At 38.0% G+C, this 21,251-nt stretch overlaps 2 protein-coding genes across 5 annotated transcripts in view; both read right to left on the reverse strand.

Moving 5' to 3' along the window:
• Zir (dedicator of cytokinesis) overlaps positions 1-21,251 on the reverse strand; it is a 375,809-nt gene that overhangs the window by 272,256 nt on the left and 82,302 nt on the right. The window lies entirely within an intron of this gene.
• LOC117982606 (uncharacterized) overlaps positions 1-21,251 on the reverse strand; it is a 141,536-nt gene that overhangs the window by 96,834 nt on the left and 23,451 nt on the right. Inside the window, exon 1 of one of the 3 annotated variants that reach the window (XM_034969079.2) lies at positions 9,273-9,795. The exons of the other annotated variants lie outside the window; for them this stretch is intronic. Within the exon in view, the coding sequence (XP_034824970.1) occupies positions 9,273-9,312 (40 nt within the window). The 5' untranslated portion in view covers positions 9,313-9,795. Of the gene's footprint in view, positions 1-9,272; positions 9,796-21,251 lie in introns of those variants that run through there. 3 annotated transcript variants of the gene reach the window in all.

The following is a 21,251-nucleotide window of genomic DNA, read 5'->3' on the forward strand; positions in this document are numbered from 1 at the left end:
TATACGTCATTATCAACATAGTTTACATGCTCACATAGAGTTGTCATACTTTTAGAGCACACATAATCTCCGCTTTCAAAATATTTTTTAACTTGGCAGTGAGTGAACCGTGGCCGAGCGGTCGAAGGCGCGGCGGGCGCGATACTCAGTCGTCTCCCATCAGTCTCTAATCTCAAAATTTCCGCGGAGGATATTCAAGAAAATTTTGCACTATTTTCCAGTATTACAAAAATTATAAATAGCGCTTTCACAGTCAAAATTATTAGTGTCCAGGCCGGAAATAAAGCTATATTTTACGTCCAAGCTAAATAGAAAGGACGACACTAATTATTTATTTTCCTAAATCCAGGTGGGCGAAGTCGCAGGCATCAGCTGGTGATCTTTGAGTCTTACGGATATATAATTTAAAATATTTATTAATATTAACTCCAAGTCATTATAAGGTTTCGATGTTTTTTTTTTTTGTGTTCCTTCCTTTTTTCCTCCAACGCGGCGCGGTGGCGGCGCGGTCGGAGACTGCAGTTGTAGGGCGGTACAATGAATACATTTTTTTTTGCCTTTTTCGTTTTACTGTATCTTATTGTTATTAATTATTGTCTAAGCTTATAATAATCTGGTAAGTAGGTACCCACAATATATTTTTTATTTTTTTTTTATATCTGTACTTTTTTTTATTTATTATTTTTGACGCTTTATTGCTACTCCACAGATAAGTATCTCGATGCATGTACAGAATACATTAGTCATTAATTATAGCTGTAGATAGAAATACTAAGAAAAATGTTCTATATCAAACGTTATATATAAAACCTACGCATATTATATTACTTAGAAGTTTGAACATGAGCTATTTAGATAGATAATTGTTTTTATCAGTAAAATAGGTATAGGTACTGTATACCGCCTATGTGAAGTAAAATAATGGATTGCGAAATATAATAAGCCTTCAAAACTTTTTTTATTTTTTTATTTTTGTTTATTTGAAAGTAATCAACAGCGTAAATACATAATTATTATTTAAATTTAAATCTAGGCATAACAGAAGGCCAAAAGAGATTACTTAAAATTATAATTAAAACTATTTTAACAGAATTGATTTAGAATAAATGTAGGTATATACAATAATACAATTACAACAGTGTGTGTATGCTTGTGTGTGTGTGTGTGTGCGCGTGTGTATGTGTGCGTGTGTATGTGTGCGTGTGTATGTGTGTATGTGTAAGTGGGAGTGTGTGATTGCATGCATATTTAGATGTTAGCTACTTTTTTTTTTACGATGATAGTTTCTTAATTCCTTTTTAAATTTATTGTTTGATAGGTAAAATAAGTCAAACTCAGCGAACTGATTGTTATAAGTACGTACCAAGCGTGGAATTATAGAATTTCGCGCATAATTTGAGTTAGATATGGGAACATTTAGAAGGCGCGTGTGACTTGATAAAAATGTGGACGTAGTCGTAGTCACGGGCATCATCCATTTGGTACAGAGATAACTTGCATCCCAGAACGGATATAGGCTAGTTTTTATCCCGAGATATAAAGAGTTCCCACATAAATTCATGCAGATATAGTTCTAGAAAATAGAAATATGTTACCGGCAAGTACCTAAGTAGTAAAATTTTATTTTTATTTTTATTCAGATACAAGTTAGCCCTTGACTGCAATCTCACCTGATGGTAAGTGACGATGCAGTCTAAGGTGGGAGCGGGCTAACCTGGAAGGAGTATGGCAGTTTCTATTAAACCCATACACCTTTGGTTTCTACACGGCATCGTACCGGAACGCTAAATCGCTTGGCGGCACGGCTTTGCCGGTAGGGTGGTAACTCCACGGCCGAGGCCTCCCACCAGACCAGACCAGAAATTTAGAAATTATATAATTATCCGATTACTCCGAATAGTTAGAGATGCTTGCCCGGGATCGAGCCCCCGAGCTTAACCACTAGGCTATCACAGTTTGCTTATTATATACACTTGTATATTGATATTAGGTACACTGAATATCTTCTAAATATATAAAAGGAAAAGGTGGCTGACTGACTGACTGACTTTTTTTTTTTTTTTTTTTTTTTTAATAGATATAGCGAGCAAGCGAGCAGGCGGGTCACCTGATGTTAAGTGATTACCGCCGCCCATGAACATTTGCAGCACCAGAGGAGCCGCCGATGCGTTGCCGGCCTTTTAGGAATTTGTTGGTCCGCCCCTTGAATAACCCCATGTTATAATCTAGTGGGAACACCGCCGATGGGAGTTGGTTCCACAGTTTGCATGTGCGTGGAAAGAAGGATCTGGCGCAGCGGACGGTCGAAGTGCACCAGACACCCAGATGGTGAGGGTGAAATTCCTTACGGTGGCGCGCGGTGCGGTTGACTGACTGATCTATCAACGCACAGCTCAAACTACTGGACGGATCGGGCTGAAATTTGGCATGCAGATAGCTATTACGACGCGCGACGTAGGCATCCGCTAAGAAAGGATTTTTGAAAATTCAACCCCTAAGGGGGTGAAATAAGGGTTTGAAATTTGTGTAGTCCACGCGGACGAACTCGCGAGCATAAGCTAGTTTACCTATAAGAAGACATCAACAAGATTACTTTGAGCATCAACACTTCATCAAGAACTTATAACGAGCGCTGGATCGATAGTGGCCATATTTCATTTTTCTCGAACTTTCGTCAGACATCGGTCACTAGGTTACCGTTATCAGGGACTTACATTCATTATTTTCATATTTTCTCTGTATTTCATGTTTCAATATTAGGCGTCGTCCTAATACAACGCGAATGCGCGTAAGTTCGCGCGAATTTTACTCGTACGAACGCGCGATCTCGAAAACGTGCCCTAATGAGGAAGTTTCAGAGCGAACGTTCCACAAAATTTTCATAGATGGCGCTGTGTACTGCACCCACTAAAAACGAAAAATAATACCTATATCTATATGATTTAGCCAGAATGTCAGCATTTTCGTTGCCAACTATTCCAGCATGCTCTGGTACCTAGCGTAGAACCACCCGGTATTGGGCCAGGGTGTCTCTGCAGTTTTCAACCAGTCTTGAGTTTACAAACTCAGAGGACAGAGCTGAAAGAGCTGCCTGGCTGTCCGTATGTTTTATTGACGTTGTTGTTGTGCAGAATGTTTTACGTACAAATTATTATAGCGTATACCTTCGCTCGGAAATTATTTTCGTTTTTACTGGGTGCAGTAAACAGCGCCATCTATGAAAATTTTATGGAACGTTCGCCCTGAAACTTCCTCATAGGCATTCGCGCGATGATCGCGTTCTACACGCGATAGTCGCATCGCTTACTCGCGAGATGATCGCTTAATCGCGTTGTATTAGGACGATGCCTTATACTTTAGAGTTAGTCAGTGATAGCCTAGTGGAGACGTTGTCGGTCTTCTATTCGGGTGGTCGAGGGTTCGATACCCAGTACGCACCTCTAATTTAGGAGTTATGTGCGTCAACACTTCAAGAACTTATAAAGAGCGCTGGATCGATAGTGGGAATATTTCATTTTTCTCGAACTTTCGTCAGACATCGGTCATTAGGTTACCGTTGCCAGATTCATTATTTTCATAATATATTTTCTCTGTATCTCTACAATCTACATCAGTACCTACCTCAGTACCCTTATTATAAATGCGAAAGTGTGTTTTTTTGTTTGTCCTTCAATCACGTCGCAACGGTGCACCGGATTGACGTGATTTTTTGCATGAGTAATTATATGTATAAAGACCAGCACGGCTAGCATGGGCCGAAGATAAAAATTATATCCCCCGATTTTATCCACTGCACAGGAGATAACATTAACTTCTCCACCCCTCAGAGCACGGCAACAGGGGAGAGGAGAAGTTTATCCCCGTTTGACATTTCACGGGGACTCGGGGGACTATTTATCCACCGTCTATAGCATGGGGCCAAATAAAAGAAGATAAACTGTCCTTTTTTGACATTTGAGAGGGATAATTTTATCATCGAGATTAGAGGTGGGTATAAGCTCATAGAACTTTAACTCAATTATTAAAAGATCAAAAAACATGTCTCGCGCTTTTTTTATTAGTTTGAAATAGAGAATTTAGAACGAAAATAACATGAGCACGTAATTAGTGATGGAAGAAATCCCTTTGAATTTCCCGACGCTGAGTTCCAACACTTGTTTCGGATGGACAAATATTATGTGCTGTACTTGTGCGAGCAGCTTAATGAAGCACTAAAGCCGATTAATTCGGTGGATGGATTCATAAAAGTAAGTAAGTACTTACCTATTACCTAAAACCATCTTGTGCAAACGAATAGGTACCTAATTTAGGTTAGGTACCTACTTAGGTAGGTAGTAGGTACCTACAAATAGGTATTCGCGGCTATTCTCTATTTATTCTACGTCCTCACATCTATAAGACTCTTGGCAGATGGTAGTTACCAGTGAGATACAAGTCAAGGTCATGGGATGACTATTGCCCGCGACTTCATCTGTGTGGATTTAGGTTTTGAAAATCCTGTGAGAACTATTTGATTTTCCAGAATAAAAAGTAGCCGGTATCCATCCTCGGGATGTAAGCTAACTCTGTAGGTACTAAATTTCATCTAAATCGGTTAGACTGTTGGGCTGTGAAAAGCTAGCAGACAGACAGGCAGACACACTTTCGCATTTATAATATTAGTATGGATTATTGGAAATATAAAATAACACAATGACTCATTATAATAAAATCATTTATTTGAACAAAATAGGCAGGAGTCTAATTTAACAAAACAATTCTTAAATTAAAATACACACCTATATCATAGTTAAATACATAATGATACACAAACACAATAACACTTTACAAATTATAATGGTTCATCATAAGTGTTTTGTAAGAGTAAATATGTTAGCCTATTATACTTTATAGACCATTTCAGTATATCCTCTTAACTCTTAATTTATTATTATTGAAAATCATTAATGTATAAATTGTATATTTCAGAATTCCAATGGAACAACCAAAGGACAGACTAGAAAATGTAACAAATAAAGAAATCTCACATATCTATGGATCAAACCAGACTGCTAACTGTTGCCCGACAATAAAAGGGAAAAAGGGATGGAATAATAAATACATATTTGCATTAAAATATATTTCTTTAAGTACCTATTACCTAAAACCACCTTGTGCAAACCCATCCTTATATCTACTACTACTACTAGGGTTCTGTAGGGTACCAATGGGACCCTATTACAGTCTCAGCTCTCCATCTGTCTGTCTCCTGAAACGTAACAGGTTAAAGTTGAAATTTTGTACTTATTTCTATTGCTGCTATAACAAAAAATAAGTTTCTTCAAAAAATAATTTTGCTTTAAGTACTCTTTCTGTGTGATTGAGTAACAAACACAAACTTTTAGGCATAATATTAGGAATACCAATTAAAACAATGCTTATTTGGATGTACACAAATCTCTGATGTTAACTTAACAGATCTAAAAGTAGTGCTATTATCCTTAAGAAAATGAAGTAACAAGTTTAATGTTCAATCAAACCACACTGCCATAGAATAACTTCCTATATTCATAACTATTTACAAATTACAAAAATGTACATATCCTCTACTTACTTTTTATTTATTTATTGGCATTTATAGGAAAACCACTCGGGGCTATTGGTTTTATAAAGTACCCACTGTGTACAAAGTGGGTTAAACGACAGTCTCACCATAGTCCACCACCGACACTTCAAAGATTTCCTGCCATAAGATAAAAAACATTGGCTTGACATGCTTATAAAGAAATTAGGTTAGTTTAATAGCTCAAACCATACCAGCTTAACCAATTTTAAGTGATATTGAACTCTTCTCAGTGCAGTGTGCTGAACTGTTAGTTTCATCATCATCTCAAACAATAATGAAAATATATTTTTATGTTGATAAGATGTGTACCTAACTTACCTATTCCAATAGGTAGGTACCTAAAGTTATTTTGAGTTTGTTATACAAGACACACATTTAATAGAACTAAATTAATACACGCATCTCTCTGGCTGGCCCATTATGGAGTCTTCAGGTCCAATTCCTGTTGAGCATTTATGCCCAACAGTGATAATTAATATTGAACACTTATGTGCTCATATATGTGACCGACGGCACTATTGAGACATTTCCCGGTGGTCCTACATCCCGAGCTGCCTCATCATACTTGTCAGTCAGTGGCCAGTGCCCTTCTTCAAGTAGGTACATATTTCCATGTCTGCAAATAAAACAACAATTTATGCATTTCTTTGTCGCTAACAATATCAATATATTATCACTTCAATTTTGTGTACTGACTAACACAAATTGTCTTTGTGATACTTACTGTGATAGCTAGGAATTTCAACTACCTATTCGATTATTTTTTAATTTGGATAATTCAAAAGTGGAGTTAGGTTAGGTAAACACAAACAATAACAATACTTACGTGCATAATCTTCTGTGAATGTTTTTTAAACTATTTTACGGCTCCGGCTTCTAGCTCTTTTAAAATAAAAAGCAGCCACAGACGAGTTACGAGTAACGAAAACGAGCAAAATCAAAAGCACAGATAAAAAATAATAACACTTTGACATTAACCGAGGACTAGTCTTTCCCCGCCTTATCACCGGGGATAATTATATCCAACCCTGTGCCCATGCTCGGAGAGTGGAAATAACTATCGGAGGGGATAAAATTTTTATCCTTTCCTCGGGGAGAAAATTTCCCGGCCCATGCTAGGCCTGCTGGAGAGTGACATAGGCTATTTTTTATCCCGGAAAATCAAATAGAACCCACGGGATTTTAAAAAACCTAAATCCACGCGTACGAAGTCGCGGGCATCAGCTAGTCTTAATATATAAAAGGAATAGGTGACTGACTGACTGACTGACTGATTGACTGATCTATCAACGCACAGCTCAAACTACTGGACGGATCTGGCTGAATTTTCGCATGCAGATAGCTATTACGACGTAGGCATCCGCTAAGAAAGGATTTTTGAAAATTCAACCCCTAAGGGGGTGAAATAGCGGTTTAAAATTTATGTAGTCCACGCGGACGAAGTCGCGAGCATAAGCGTGTAGTATATAAAACTAAGTCGCTTCCCGCCGTCTGTCGCTCTCTATAATTAGATCTTTTAAACTACGCAACGGATTTCAATGCGGTTTTCATCAATAGATAGAGTGATTCGAGAGGAAGTTGTATTAATTTGTTGAAATAGGTACAACGATATTTTTTTTTAAAGAATATTATCCAAGGTTTTTATTATGCTGACTAATATTCCCCTTTTTCTTCCAACTAAGCGTAAAGCTTGTGCTGGGAGTAGGTACGACAATAGTGCACCTTTTGGATTTCAGTCCGCTCCGCAACCGTTGAGCTATCGAGGCTTAATTGTTCAAGATGTCGGAAGAAATCAAGCCGACTGAAAGCTTTCATCAAAAATGCTGTCTTGTTTTTTTGAAATATACCAAAAACTAGCTTATCCCCGCGACTTCGTCCGCGTGAACTTCACAAAATTTCAAACTCTTTACTCCCTTAGGGGCTGAATTTTCAAAAATCCTTTCTTAACGGACGTCTACGTCATAATAGCTATCTGCATGCAAAATTTCAGCCCAACCCGTCCAGTAGTTTGATCTATGCGTTGATAGATCAGTCAGTCAGTTAGTCAGCTTTTCCTTTTATATATGGAAAACCACACTGACATCACATTAGTATCTACATTGCACCCTGCGAAGCCGGGGCGGGTCGCTAGTTTTATCTATATTGTATAGTTAAGGCCCCTCCACATCAAAAGGATTTCTTATTAAAGACTTTAGAATGTGAAGGAGCTCTAAGCTCTTACTAATTGGGCGATGTTTCGTGAAGAGGGGCTGAAGATATTATAATCTTGATATTTGGAATATTACAATATCGTAAGAATGATGAATTTAAGTAATATTCAATATTGTATATTGAATATACATATTGTACTAAATTATGCCCGCGACTTCCTCCACGTGGATTTAGTTTTTTTTAATTCCATGGAAACTATTTGAGTTTCTAGGATAAAAAGGAGCCTATGTCCGTCTCCGGGATGCAAAGCTTTCTGTGTAGTGTGTGTTAAGCGGGTGGGCTATGAAAAGATATCAAACAAACATATATAGACAGACAGAGACATTTTCGAATTTATAACCTTAGTATCAGTTTAAAATGCGTCGACTATATCTCGGTGCTCGAATACACAGAAGCTTCGCTTCAGGCGTCCGTTAGCACTCAACTTTTTTTTTGAAAACATTCCAGAAGGAGAATAAGGTAGTTATAAGGTATTATTTATAGAAATGTATCTCTACTCAACTTCGTAATTACATACTTACCTATTTTATTAACACTGTATGTATCTACTATGTATTATAGCACTTGTATACAAGCATTTGCGTGCTCTTCTCTATTATTAGTAATACATACATAATATACCTATCTATCCAATTACATACATTGACGCTCATTGTTATAAAACCAAGAAAAAACACTAAGTATAGGCACTAAATATAATAAGTAATGACTTTATAAAGTGATAATCAAGTTGCATATTGTATACCTACTGAGCCTAAACTACTAATCTAAAAATTGAAAAGTAGAGCTAAGTGTCACACAATACCAAATGTTTGGATATGGCTTATTTTTTTTCTCTTTTCTAACTTACTAGCTTATGCTCGCGACTTCGTCCGCCACCCCCCCCCCCTTTTTTACCGCCTTAGGGGTTGAATTTTCAAAAATTCTTTCTTAGCGGATGTCTACGTCATGATAGCTATCTGCATGCCAAACAGCCCGATCCGACCAGTAGTTTAAGCTGTGCGTTGATAGATCAGTCAGTTAGTCAGTCAGTCACTTTTTCCTTTTATATACTTATAGATATAGATAAGTAAGAGAATTGATTGAATAAATGTTAAATCATAATTCATAAGATAAATCGTAAGAAATTATTGGTCTCGCTCCGCGTAAGACATCAGTACCTCAGTACCCTTATTATAAATGCGAAAGTGTGTTTGTTTGTTGGTTTGTCCTTCAATCACGTCGCAACGCTGCAACGGATTGACGTGATTTTCTGGATGGGTATAGATAAATACCTGCAGAGTGACATAGGCTACTTTTTATCCCGGAAAATAAAAGAGTTCCCACGGGATTTTTGAAAAACCTGATTCCACGCAGACGAAGTCGCGGGCATCAGCTAGTACATAATAATTGGGTACTTTTTAAGTGATACAAAAACTTATAGACAATGCGTTTTTAACTTAAACAAAAAACGAACCCGTTCGTAGAGATGCACCGGGAAACGTTTCCGTACACATTCACTTCACTTCACTGTAAAACGTTTTAATCCGAAAAGTGCACAGTTTCAGTGTACGACACTTGTCACTTGAGTAATCACTAAAATGTTTAAACCAACAAGTGTATTGTATGCTACACTTTACCAGTAAAGTAAATAATGGTTTCATCAAATGTTTAAACGGAAAAGTGTACAGCACTTTTACAATAAATAAATATTGGCTCCTCAAGGTATGCTACGTACAACGTCACGACGCGAACTGAATTAATGGGAATAAAATAAACATTTATTACGTAAATTTAATTGCAAATAATTCCTTCTACACAGGCGGCGCGCGGCGGCGCGGCCGTGAGGACGCCACGGCCTTTAAGGTACGGCTACAAACAAGCGGTCTACATTCACTTCATCGTTCATTTTTAGGGTTCCGTATCCTAAAAGTGGCAACGGGACCCTATCACTAAGCCTCCGCTGTCCGTCCGTCCGTCTGTCAGCAGGCTGTATCTCGTGAACCGTAATAGGTGAGTGTTGAAATTTTCACAAAATGTGTAAGTACAGTACGCGGCAGAGAGATAGAGGTTTTCGTAGAGCGTTGTCTCTGTCGTTGAGATCGACAAAACGTCACATAGGTATGAGTGACAGAGTCAACTTTCTATAAAGCCAAAATCTCATTCTAAAAGTCGATGTAGGTACAATATTTCTTGCCGGCTACTGTATTTCTATTGCCGCTATAACAATAAATAATAAAAAACCGGCCAAGTGCGAGTCAGACTCGCGCACTGAGGGTTCCGTACGACAATCGTATTTTATCGACATTTTGCACGATAAATCAAAAACTATCATGCCTAAAAATAAATAAAAATCTAAATAGGTAAATAGTGAAATATTAGTGGAACCATTTCGAATCTTTTTCCTAGCCAGTTCTTTTATATCTCGGAAAATAGGTTCACCTAAACAATAAAATGAAGTAGGTACCTATGGGTCGAATTTACATCCGCCTTCGTTTTTAAGGTAGTTAAAAATTTATAAAAATGTTTTTTCGTTACTGTTTTGAAGCGAGGATGATGCAAGACTTTGTTATTTTTGGATGTTCATTTGCATGTTCAGTATATTTATTTTGGTTACTACACAGGTAGCTGAAACAAATGGGGGTGATGACAATGTCAAAAATAAATAATATTTTTTCTATTCACTGTAAATATCAGGAAATACAAATCAAAATGAAAATATTACAATAAAACTTAAAGCTAGCCTTATCTAACTAGGTACTATATAAATCATGACCGCATGGAATGGTGCCAAGAATACTGGCTGCATTTCCGCGCTGGACAGCCAGGCTGATCCGTTGCGCAAAAAATGAGCCAGCCCTTCTGTCACCAGATGAGGCTATTAATCGCGGTGAAATGTCTCGTAAAAAATTTTTAGCACTAAGACTCCATGGCCTCAGGGTCTCCACGGCAAACGGCACAAAAATGTAACTCTCTATAAGAGAGGCATACTTGCGCCGCTTGCCGTTTTCAGCTGTTTCTGCTGCGGCTTCCGGTCTTGATGCTGTCTTCCTGATATGACACGGGGCCAATGTGTCAACGCAAGTTGCGTTCCACATTAGCGCCCGTCCCCGTTCCCAGGGTTTATTTCTTAGGAACTTAGGAATGATTAAATAGGGGGGTCTTCCAAAATTCGTAAAATCCACGTCTGCTGTTAGTTTTAAGTTTGCTAACCGTTTTAAATTACCATTTTAACTAAAAACGGACGTCAAATGTTTATGGTGTCATATCTGTGTATTTCATACAAGCTCCCTTGCGAGCGATTTGACATTTGAAAAAAGTAGCTGATTTGACTAGTAGAAATCATCATCCCTAATTAATATAACATAAGAACAAGACAACAATCAGTAATTAAAATGTACTAATAATAATATCACTCTTTATTACACATAAATTCAAATAACATAAAATAGTGTACATAAATCAAAAAAATATACATAAAAGTACTTGTACAAAAAAAAAAAAGTAGGTAGGTACTCAATTTTCTGCCTGCTAACACAAAATAATAAGATTTGCGAAGTTGTTGTATTTTAATTTATTATAATTAAAGTACCTTTCTCTTTTCGTATATTTTAAGGTACATTGACCGCATCCGCCAGATATAAAAAAATATAAACTATGTATTTGGGGTGCTACGCCTGCGCTGTTGTATGCCTTTCGAAGCACGCGTGAAGCTAATTTCTATGTTTAATTCAGTAGTTTTATATTCAGTACATTAATTTATAATTCCTAAACTAGAATAGGAATTTGAAATAAGCTACGTGATCACATATTGTCTTCATTTCAGTCTTATAAGTGTCAGGTTTCAATATTTAATCTATCTGTAATGTGTCGATAATTAATTGCTTAACAACGTGGTTATTTGTCAAAAAACCATACATTGATGACAAAACGTTGTTATGTAACTTATCGACAGATTGCAGATAGATTTAATATTAAAAACGGTAGAAAGAGAATTTTATTTTATTTAGTTGTCACAGAACCACCCACAGAATTACACACTTAAATTACCTACATAATGTGCTTTTGAGTTCTATAAGGTCTCGTGTAACTCAATTTATGGGAAGTCACAACTCATAACGAGCGTTGAAAAACAAGTCGTACAATAAAATAATCTAACCTAAAGAACATGAAAAATATACCCAAGCTATAAAATATGAAATGAATATTAAAAGAATTTTTTAATGAAACTAAGTTTAATTATCTGAAATACAATATACTTACAACTAGGGCCTGACATAATAATTATCTTACTGAGGAATTAAGTAAATTCAGCTTACAAATGCGTTCAAAACTTCCCTGTTGATGTTCGTTCGCGTTCGTCAACCGTAACGGGTTGCAGTAAAATGTGTCGGTGGCCTAGTAAGGATTTCCTAGAAGCGATCGCAGTGGGCACGGCTTTCCTGGCCGTTCGTCTCAATTACCACAATGCGGTTCGATTACTCAGCAGGGCGATTGTCTAAAACCTGCATCAATCATTATTACAATCTCAATTGTTCTGATTGGCTGAATTTGTGCGATTCTTATTGCAACAATGCATTGTGGCCAATAGTGAGCGAGCATTAACCAATCAGAGATGATTGCGATCGTGAAATTGTAGCTGTCAAACAACCGCGGTAGAGCCACAGGTTTCAGACGTCTCCATAATGCAAACTTCGTATTACTAGTACTTGTATTGTATCTAATTACAATTAGCAATGTTGAGAAAAATACTTTTATGCCTTTTAAAGAATCTCATGTCTTGAGCCACGAATGTTAGCTCTTTACCGCATAGGAATCCATATATGGATACAAAATTTTAAAACTAGTTTTTTAGTTTATTAAAATAAGTTTTTTTAATAATCAACTAACCAATGAGGAGGAGGTTTCCAGGCAACGTTCGAGAAAATTTTCATAGATGGCTCTGAATATTACCACCGCTAAAGATGAAAAATATTACCTATGTCTATAATATGATCTCCATTGACGTTAAAGTATGACGTGTCGAGTTGTAATAAAACTCGTACTAAAACAAACGCATTCGTCTACGTGGATTTAGTTTTTTTTATCGGCCCTTGAGAACTCTTTAATTTTCCGGGATCAAAGTAGCCTGTAGGTAACAGATAGACAGATAGACACTTCCGTAATTATAATATTACTAAGAATGGGTTAATATAGATATTAGTATGGATATGGGCATTTCAATTTGTAGTACGAGTTATAAACGATTAATAATTGCTTACCTACAATGTACTTAATTGCTTTGGCTTGTTCTAGAAAATCTGTGTTCATATTTTTCGCTTTTTTTTTCTATTTTTATTATGCACTAGCTGATGCCCGCGACTTCATCCGCGTGGAATTAGGTTTTTAAAAATACCGTGGGAACTCTTTGATTTTCCGGGATAAAAAGTAGCCTAATGTCACTCTCCAGGTTTTTATCTATACCCATGCAAAAAATCACGTCAATCCGTTGCTCCGTTGCGACGTGATTGAAGGACAAACCAACAAACAAACACACTTTCGCATTTGTAATAAAAGGTACTGATTACAATAAAGGTACTGATAATAAAGGTACTGATATGAAGTCGTTCAGCGAGCTATGCGGATGTTAGGAGTTTCCCTGAGGGATAAGATCCGAAATGAGGAGATCAGTAGGAGAACCAAGGTCACTGACACAGCATAAACTATTTGCAAGACTTTTTATCCCTGAAAATCAAAGAGTTCCCACGGGATTTTAAAAAACCGAATTCCACGCGGACGAAGTCGCGGCCATCAGATAGTTTGTAATATTAGTACGAATATGTATTATGTTACAGTAAACTGTAATGTTGTTTTGGTGTTAAAACTTAAAACACCAAAACAACATTACTAAATTAATTTTGCCAACTAAAACTGTAGAGAGTTACGCCTGGCCTGTCTCAGAATTGACAAGGGTCGGCCTTGGGTTGACAACTTGTCGGCTTACAATTTCGAAGAGACAGACACAAATACCTAATAGATAAGATAACGATCTGAATAAATAAATTGTAAGCTTGCGTGCCAGAAATCAACCAAAATTCAGGTATTTCTGCCAAATCATTGCCGCTGCGTCCCCTGGCACTTTTAACATTAATGCTCCTTGACAAGACTTGTAAACCTTATTGCCAGACTTCTACATATGTCACTGCGTCAGTGATTATGTTCAGCCCGATTCGCACAGTGGTTTGAGCTGTGCGATAATAGATCAGTCAGTCACTCACCTTTTCCTTTTTATGGTTCCGTACCTCAAAGGAAAAAAGGAACCCTTAAAGGATCACTTTGTCTGTCTGTCTGTCGTGGCTGTAAAGAAAACCTATAGGGTACTTCCCATTGAGGCAGGTTGGTGGGTCTTATAGCACAAATAACGACGATTACGCACTGCACTTCCGTCATCGGAGTTCTATCCGTCATCCGTGAGGATACCAGCGATTATCTACGACATTAATTATTATGTCATAAGCTACCATACAAAACAAAAAGGAACGTATTTTCAAGGTCTCGGATCGGATGAGTAAAAGTAAACCGCCGTAAAAGGGAAAAATCCAAAACAGTGAATTTGTGGTTACATCACAAATAAATAAATAAAATGCGTTCATAAAAATAATAATTTACTAAATCACATATAGATGGCGCACTTGCAGTGCTCTACATAAAAGTGTAGGTATATCTTTTACGGTGGCACGGAACCCTTTGTGTGCAACTCCGTCTCATACTTGACCGGTTTTATATATTTAAGATCAAGCTATACATTAAGTTCCTTGCATATTTATGAAGAAAGCACCGGCTTGCGCGATTGCACCTGTGCGTAGCTCTCATCACCTTAACGCAACTATAAAATTGATTCAAAATACAAAATTATGCTTACCTGTCTTCATTTAATAATCTTTAATGATGATCTATTTATTGAACCGCCGATTACATCGTTGATCGATGTGAATGCAATGTTAACAAAAATTAGAATAAAATTATCATTTTCATCGCCGTAAATAGTTTTATCGCGATGCGTACCTATCGACCTAATCGATTTTTTTTTATTCGATGGCAAATCAGCCCTTGATTGTGATCTCTGCTGGTAGTAAGTACCTAAAGTAAGTGACGATGTTTTGACGATTTATTCCAGGATCAGCAGTGGCGTGCAGTTGCACACTGCACAGTGTTTGAAGCAAGGGTAGGTGAACAATTTAACAATTGGGTATTTGACTACATCAAAAATAAATTATTTCTCAGTGATTATTAAATAGAGGGTTTTCCAAAATACGTAAAATCCACATCCTCTGTTGATTTTAAGTTTAATAACGATTTTAAATTATCGATTAAAACGCACGTCAAATGATTATGACGTCACACACCGGTATTTCATAGAATCTCGCATACTAAGCGCGCGTTTTGACGTTTGATAAAAAGTTACTGATTTGACTAGTTGTCAAATACCTTTGACTTTGACTTTAATAGTTGGGTAGGTTATCTATTTATTTCACTGTCAGGATGAGAAATGAGCATTGAACTATTTCACTATGAGTAAGCAGTGCTTTTATATAGTTTCTCTATGACGTGCGCGCCATTGTTAGGATGGCAAAAGGTGAACCTGAAATTAGTATGGTAATTCTATTCTATGTAGGTACCTACCTACCACCTACGGCCTCAAATCTACACTAGATCAACAAATTGTCTGGAGAAATTCCACATCGAATTTCGGATTGTTAAACTACGACTATAAAACTCGTTCTAGGGCTACAGATTAGGTAGGTACAAGGTACAATAACACGGTATTTGACAACTAGTCAAATCAGTAACTTTTTGTCAAACGTCAAAACGCGCACTTAGTTATTCTATGAAATACTGAAATGTGACGTCACATCATAATGACGTACTTTTTTAGTTTAATCGATAATTTAGAATGGTTACTTATTACACTTAAAACTAACAAAGGAGTGGATTTTACGTCGTATTTTAGAAGAATTAAATAATCCCTGACAAATAATTTATTTTTGATGTAGTCAAATACTTACCCAATTATCTACAACGGATTTAACAAAATAGGTAAGCAAAGTAGTTTGCTTCACTAATGCATATCTAATCACATGTCTCATTTGAGATTCCAAAGTCCGGCGCGGCTCGATTACAGTGCGACAAGGCTATCTAGGCGCGTGGCGAAAATCAGAACTAACGATGCCGTTAAGTGGCCCTTTTGGACTTGTTTGAATATTCTAAGCCTTTGTTCTCCAACAGCGCCCCCCTGTCAATGTCATTCAAGTGCCAAGAGAGCCTTGTCGCACTGTACGGTAAAATGACAGCTAAAGTGTCACGATTTCAAACACCTCTGATTGGTTGATGCACGCCCACTATTAGCTACAATGCATTGTTGCATCAAGAATACCGTTTTAGCCAATCAAAACAATTGCGATTGTAATAATAATTGATGCAGGTTTTCCGGAATCGACCTACTTACTGATTTAATAAAGGCATGTCAGACACACCGCGTGACGGCAGCGACACGGCAACGTCACGACTAACGACAATTAATCTCAGACTAAGTATTAAGGAGACTTGGCATTAAAATAATAATACCTTGTTAGAGCAAGCTAGGTATATAGAAAAGATCTGAAGAGTGATAGAGACATAAACACAGTATTTTGTCTTTGTCATAGTTGTCATAGCTTTTTTTTGTTGGGCACGTTGTAGTTTGTGCCCAACAAACCTCTGTGATAGTAATTTATTGCGAATATTACGAGTTTTTATTTAGTTTTCTGTTTTAAATTTAGTATTGAAGGTGTGTAGAAGCCATTTATGTTGCAATTGCTGTGTAAAAGTTGTAGCGAACGCAAATTATGAAACACTAGCTGATCTAGGTTTTAAAAGATCCCGTATAGCCTTTGTCACTCAGGAATAATGTAGCTTTCTACTGGTGAAAGAATTTTTAAAAATCGGTCAAGTAGTTCCAAAGATTACCCCCTACAAACAAACTTAACGACATTACCTCTTTAAATAATAGTATAGAGTATAGATAACCTTTCATACGTATGAAACCATGTCATCAACCCATGACAGCTCAAACTTCATCTCTGGCAGCACCGCAGTCCGTTGTTGAACCAGGAAATAAGCTTAAAATCATTAACCTTACAAACTTTACCTCTTTATAATATTAGTAGATATAGATATAGTGTAGACTACAGTTTTTAGAATAGTTAAGATGTTGAGATAGAAAACGCAACTTTATGTGACTTTATGACGTACACATAATATCATAAAGTCATGACGGGTTGCATACCTAAAGCCTCATAAACATGCTAATAATCATCCAACGTGTATATTATGTAACGTTCATATTATACGCCGAGAATATTCGTAACTCTGCTTATCTTTGTTTTTTCCTTTTAAAAACCTCAGTTAGTTACGCTCTAGTAACCTTCTTCGTAGTGAATGTGTATTTAGAAAAATATTTTTTTAAATGTTTGTTCAAAGACCCTTACTATGCAAATATACACAAAATTCTTGGACAAATTTTATTAGAAGATTTTAACTTTTACCTAATATGTACTTATGTATTTTATCTAATATGTAAATAAACCGTACGTTTTCCAGTATTAAAATTATTCTGTCTTTTTACAAGAATCGCTATTTTTGTGACAAACATCAATAATTGAGCCAGATAGAGCCTTAAAAAGGTAACAAACAGCCAGACAGAAACACCAGCTTTGTTCAATAGTTTTTGCTACATATTATGGGGAATCGATGAACCGATAAAATAAATAGACACCCACACGCACTCACACACACACCTACAGTACATACATACACACGCACACGCACACAGACTGCTAAATACACATATGACTCCTGGTAGTCGCGTAAAAAAATATCGGCCAAAATACTACATAAAGATAAGAGCAGGATTATCATTATCACATCCTCGTCTCACTCGTCTGGGGAGGGCCGGGAGCAATGTGATAACATAATAATAGTATGACACGAACGTAATATATAAATAGGCAATAACATGACAATAACAGAGTAATGACCTCTCGCCTCTCTCCGATAATGAACGAACGCCATTTTATGTTGAACTACTGACAGCTGATTCGACGGGAGCTGAATGTAAGAATTTGCCAATATAAAATGTCTTGGGGGTTCATTTTCAACTGGATGTATTTTGGACTAAGGGCCATATTGTATTATGCTTTGCATTACAAGGAAATGACACTTAAAGACGTTGGAGTAGATGATAATGGGCTGCTGCCATTTAAATAATGTCTGGTGGCTTTGGACGTGGCTAGTTACCACCCTTCCGGCAAAGCCGTGCCGCCAAGCGATTTAGCGTTTCAGTACGATGCCGTGTATAGAAGCCAAAGGGGCATGGGTTTAATAAAAACTGACATGACACTTCCAGGTAGCCCGCTTCCATCTTACACTGCATCATCACTTACCACCAGATGAGATTGCAGTCAAGGGCTAACTTGGATCTGAACAATAACTTTTTTAAAAACTAGTGGCAACCGCGATTACGTAAAACGTTGCAGTAGCGACAGCAACGCGACTGCAGTAGCCATGCGACAGTTTATTTGCTGTATCTCTTCTTCTTCTTCTTCTTATTTTGCTTTGGGGCTATTGCTGTCTGTCTCTAGCCACTGATACGTGTGACGTTTGATAGCAATTGACGCCTGTCGCGAGATACGTAATCAACCCGCGGGTCTATCAGTCATCTTTGGTCCTACAGAGTACAGACATGACATGTCCATCTCCATTTCGACCCAGATACTGTCAAAACACATGTCAGTCGCATCACGCAGGGGAAGGGTCGCCAAACTATGTCTCTACGTGTTTAGTATCTTTGCAATGCTCTAATGAATTGCATGCTATAAATATTCTAGCGCGGCTTATCAAGTCGTCTTAGGTCTTTGCCTGGTTATCTAATCTCGTGTAGATACTGCAGTATCTGGGACCTTGGGCCGCTTCGTTCTGCCAGTTACCAAGTGTTACATAAAATACCGTAAAGGTGAAACCTGTGCCAGAGTGAACTTCAGTGAGGGAACTCTCGGTTTGATCCTTAATCGACGATATGTCAATTAGGCTATGGTGAGGTAAAATCTCAGAACAAGGACTATTAGAAGTAGCCCTATTGTGACACTTACTGTTAGAGCGAGATAGCTAAATGCATTTAAGCTCTTAATAGAACGTGACAAAATGTTTATGTTTTGTCCTTATCACCGTAGGCACTTTTTTTTGTTTGCCAAAATGTATTTGTACGTGAGGTTTTGGCAAACAACGTGAAGTGATGTTGACTCAAGTATTGTAAATAAATAATTGATTCGTTTTGTTGTTTTGTTGTTTTAGAAGTTATTGTGCAATGGTGGGTTGCAGTATCATCATCATCATCATCATCATCAGCCTGTGGACGTCCACTGTTGGACATAGGCCTTCCCTAAAGAGCGCCACCACACCCGGTCCTCAGCCTTCCTCATCCAGCCACTTCCCGCCAGCCTCTTTATATCGTCGGTCCATCGTGCTGGAGGGCGTCCCACACTACGCTTGCTTAAACGCGGTTGCAGTATACTAGGCTACAATAGCCGAAGCGAACGTAAAATAGATGGAATAACATTTCACAAGTGCCTCTGCTTGAGCGAGAGGGACTGAGGGGGCCACGCTAGTTGCATATCTGGACATATCTGTGGGTAAAATAAAAAAAATTGCGCTATTTCAGGACTACCTGCGTCAAATATATCATCAGCATCATCATCAACAACCGATAGACGTCCACTGCTGGTCATAATATGTCTCTTGTAGGGACTTCCACACGCCACGGTCTTGCGCCACCTGAATCCAGCGGCTGCCTGCGACTCGTCTGATGTCGTCCGTGTCATAAGAAAGCTCAGAGTCAAATTATATAGTCCGTAAAAATTACTCCTTACACGCAGTGGCGTGCACAGTGTTTGAAGCCAGGGTAAGCATTAGTTAGGTAGGAACCTATTTACTGGCAGGTCATAATGAAAAATATGCATTAAGCCATTACTACTGGGGTAAGCAGTGCATATATGCCTCTATGACCTGCACGCCACTGCTTACACGCCATTTTTAGTGTATGGGTCAACTGTCAAATCAAAAGTACGGTTCACCCTCAAAATAAGGACTAAAATCGTACTTTTGAGATGAAATGCCTTGCGGTACGATAGTAGAAAGAAATATAAGGGAATTCCGCAAGCAAAAAAACGCGCCCGCAATAATTCCACTCGAACGTGTGATCTGAAAGTGTTACCACCGGTTCAGGAGGCAGATTCTACCGAGAAAAGCCACAAGAAACTCTTCTGAGGCTCTTACGGCCCTGGCACTTTCTGAAACGCAGTTCCTGATATACGATCTCCTTTAGTATAGTCGACGCATTTTAAACTGAGTCGTCGAGTTATCTAACTGTTTCGCTCGCACTTAAAGATCGTAGGTAAGCGAAGCGAAACAGACAGATAACTCGACGACTCAGTTTAAAATGCGTCGACTATAGTAAGCATAAGCTGTGATAGCCTAGTGGTTAGGACGTCCGCCTTCTAATCGGAGGTCGGGGGTTTGATCCCGGGCACGCACCTCTAACTTTTCGGAGTTATGTGCGTTTTGATTGATTGAATATCACTTGCTTTAACGGTGAAGGAAAACATCGTGAGGAAACCTGCATGCCTGAGAGTTCTCCAAAATATTCTCAAAGGTGTGTGAAGTCTACCAATCCGCACATGGCCAGCGTGGTAGACTATGGCCAAAAACCTTCTCACTCGTAGAGGAGACCCATGCTCTGTAGTGAGCCGGCGATGGGTTGATCATGATGATGATGATGATGATGATAGTAAGCATCTCATCTGTACAAACAAGAACCGCTAAAAACTGACGTAAGCCGAGCCACAAGAGCGGCACGTGGCTCCCTTATCAAGTTATCACTTATCACTTATCAGTTTCATCATTATCAGTGTTTGGATTGCCTCGAGGCTCGACGCGTAACTTGTTGTTCTACACCGAGATAACGTTATGCGCCAAAACAATATTATTAGCATTTGCGAAACCTAATAGGTACCTACTACCCAGTGGCGTGCACAGGGTTTGAAGCCAGGGTAGGCATTAGTTAGGTAGGAACCTGTTTACTGGCAGGTCATAATGAAAAATATGCATTGAGCTTACAACTGGTCTGGTCTGGTGGGAGGCTTCGGCCGTGGCTAGTTACCACCCTACCGGCAAAGCCGTGCCGCCAAGCGATTTAGCGTTCCGGTACGATGCCGTGTAGAAACCAAAGGGGTATGGGTTTAATAAAAACTGCCATACCCCTTCCAGGTTAGCCCGCTATCATCTTAGACTGCATCATCACTTACCACCAGGTGAGATTGCAGTCAAGGGCTAACTATTATCTGAATAAAAATTTAAAAAAAAAAAAAAAAAACTGAATTTATGC

The sequence above is a fragment of the Maniola hyperantus genome, chromosome 1 (genome assembly GCF_902806685.2).
Source record: "Maniola hyperantus chromosome 1, iAphHyp1.2, whole genome shotgun sequence".
NCBI classification, from domain to species: Eukaryota; Metazoa; Arthropoda; class Insecta; order Lepidoptera; family Nymphalidae; genus Maniola; species Maniola hyperantus.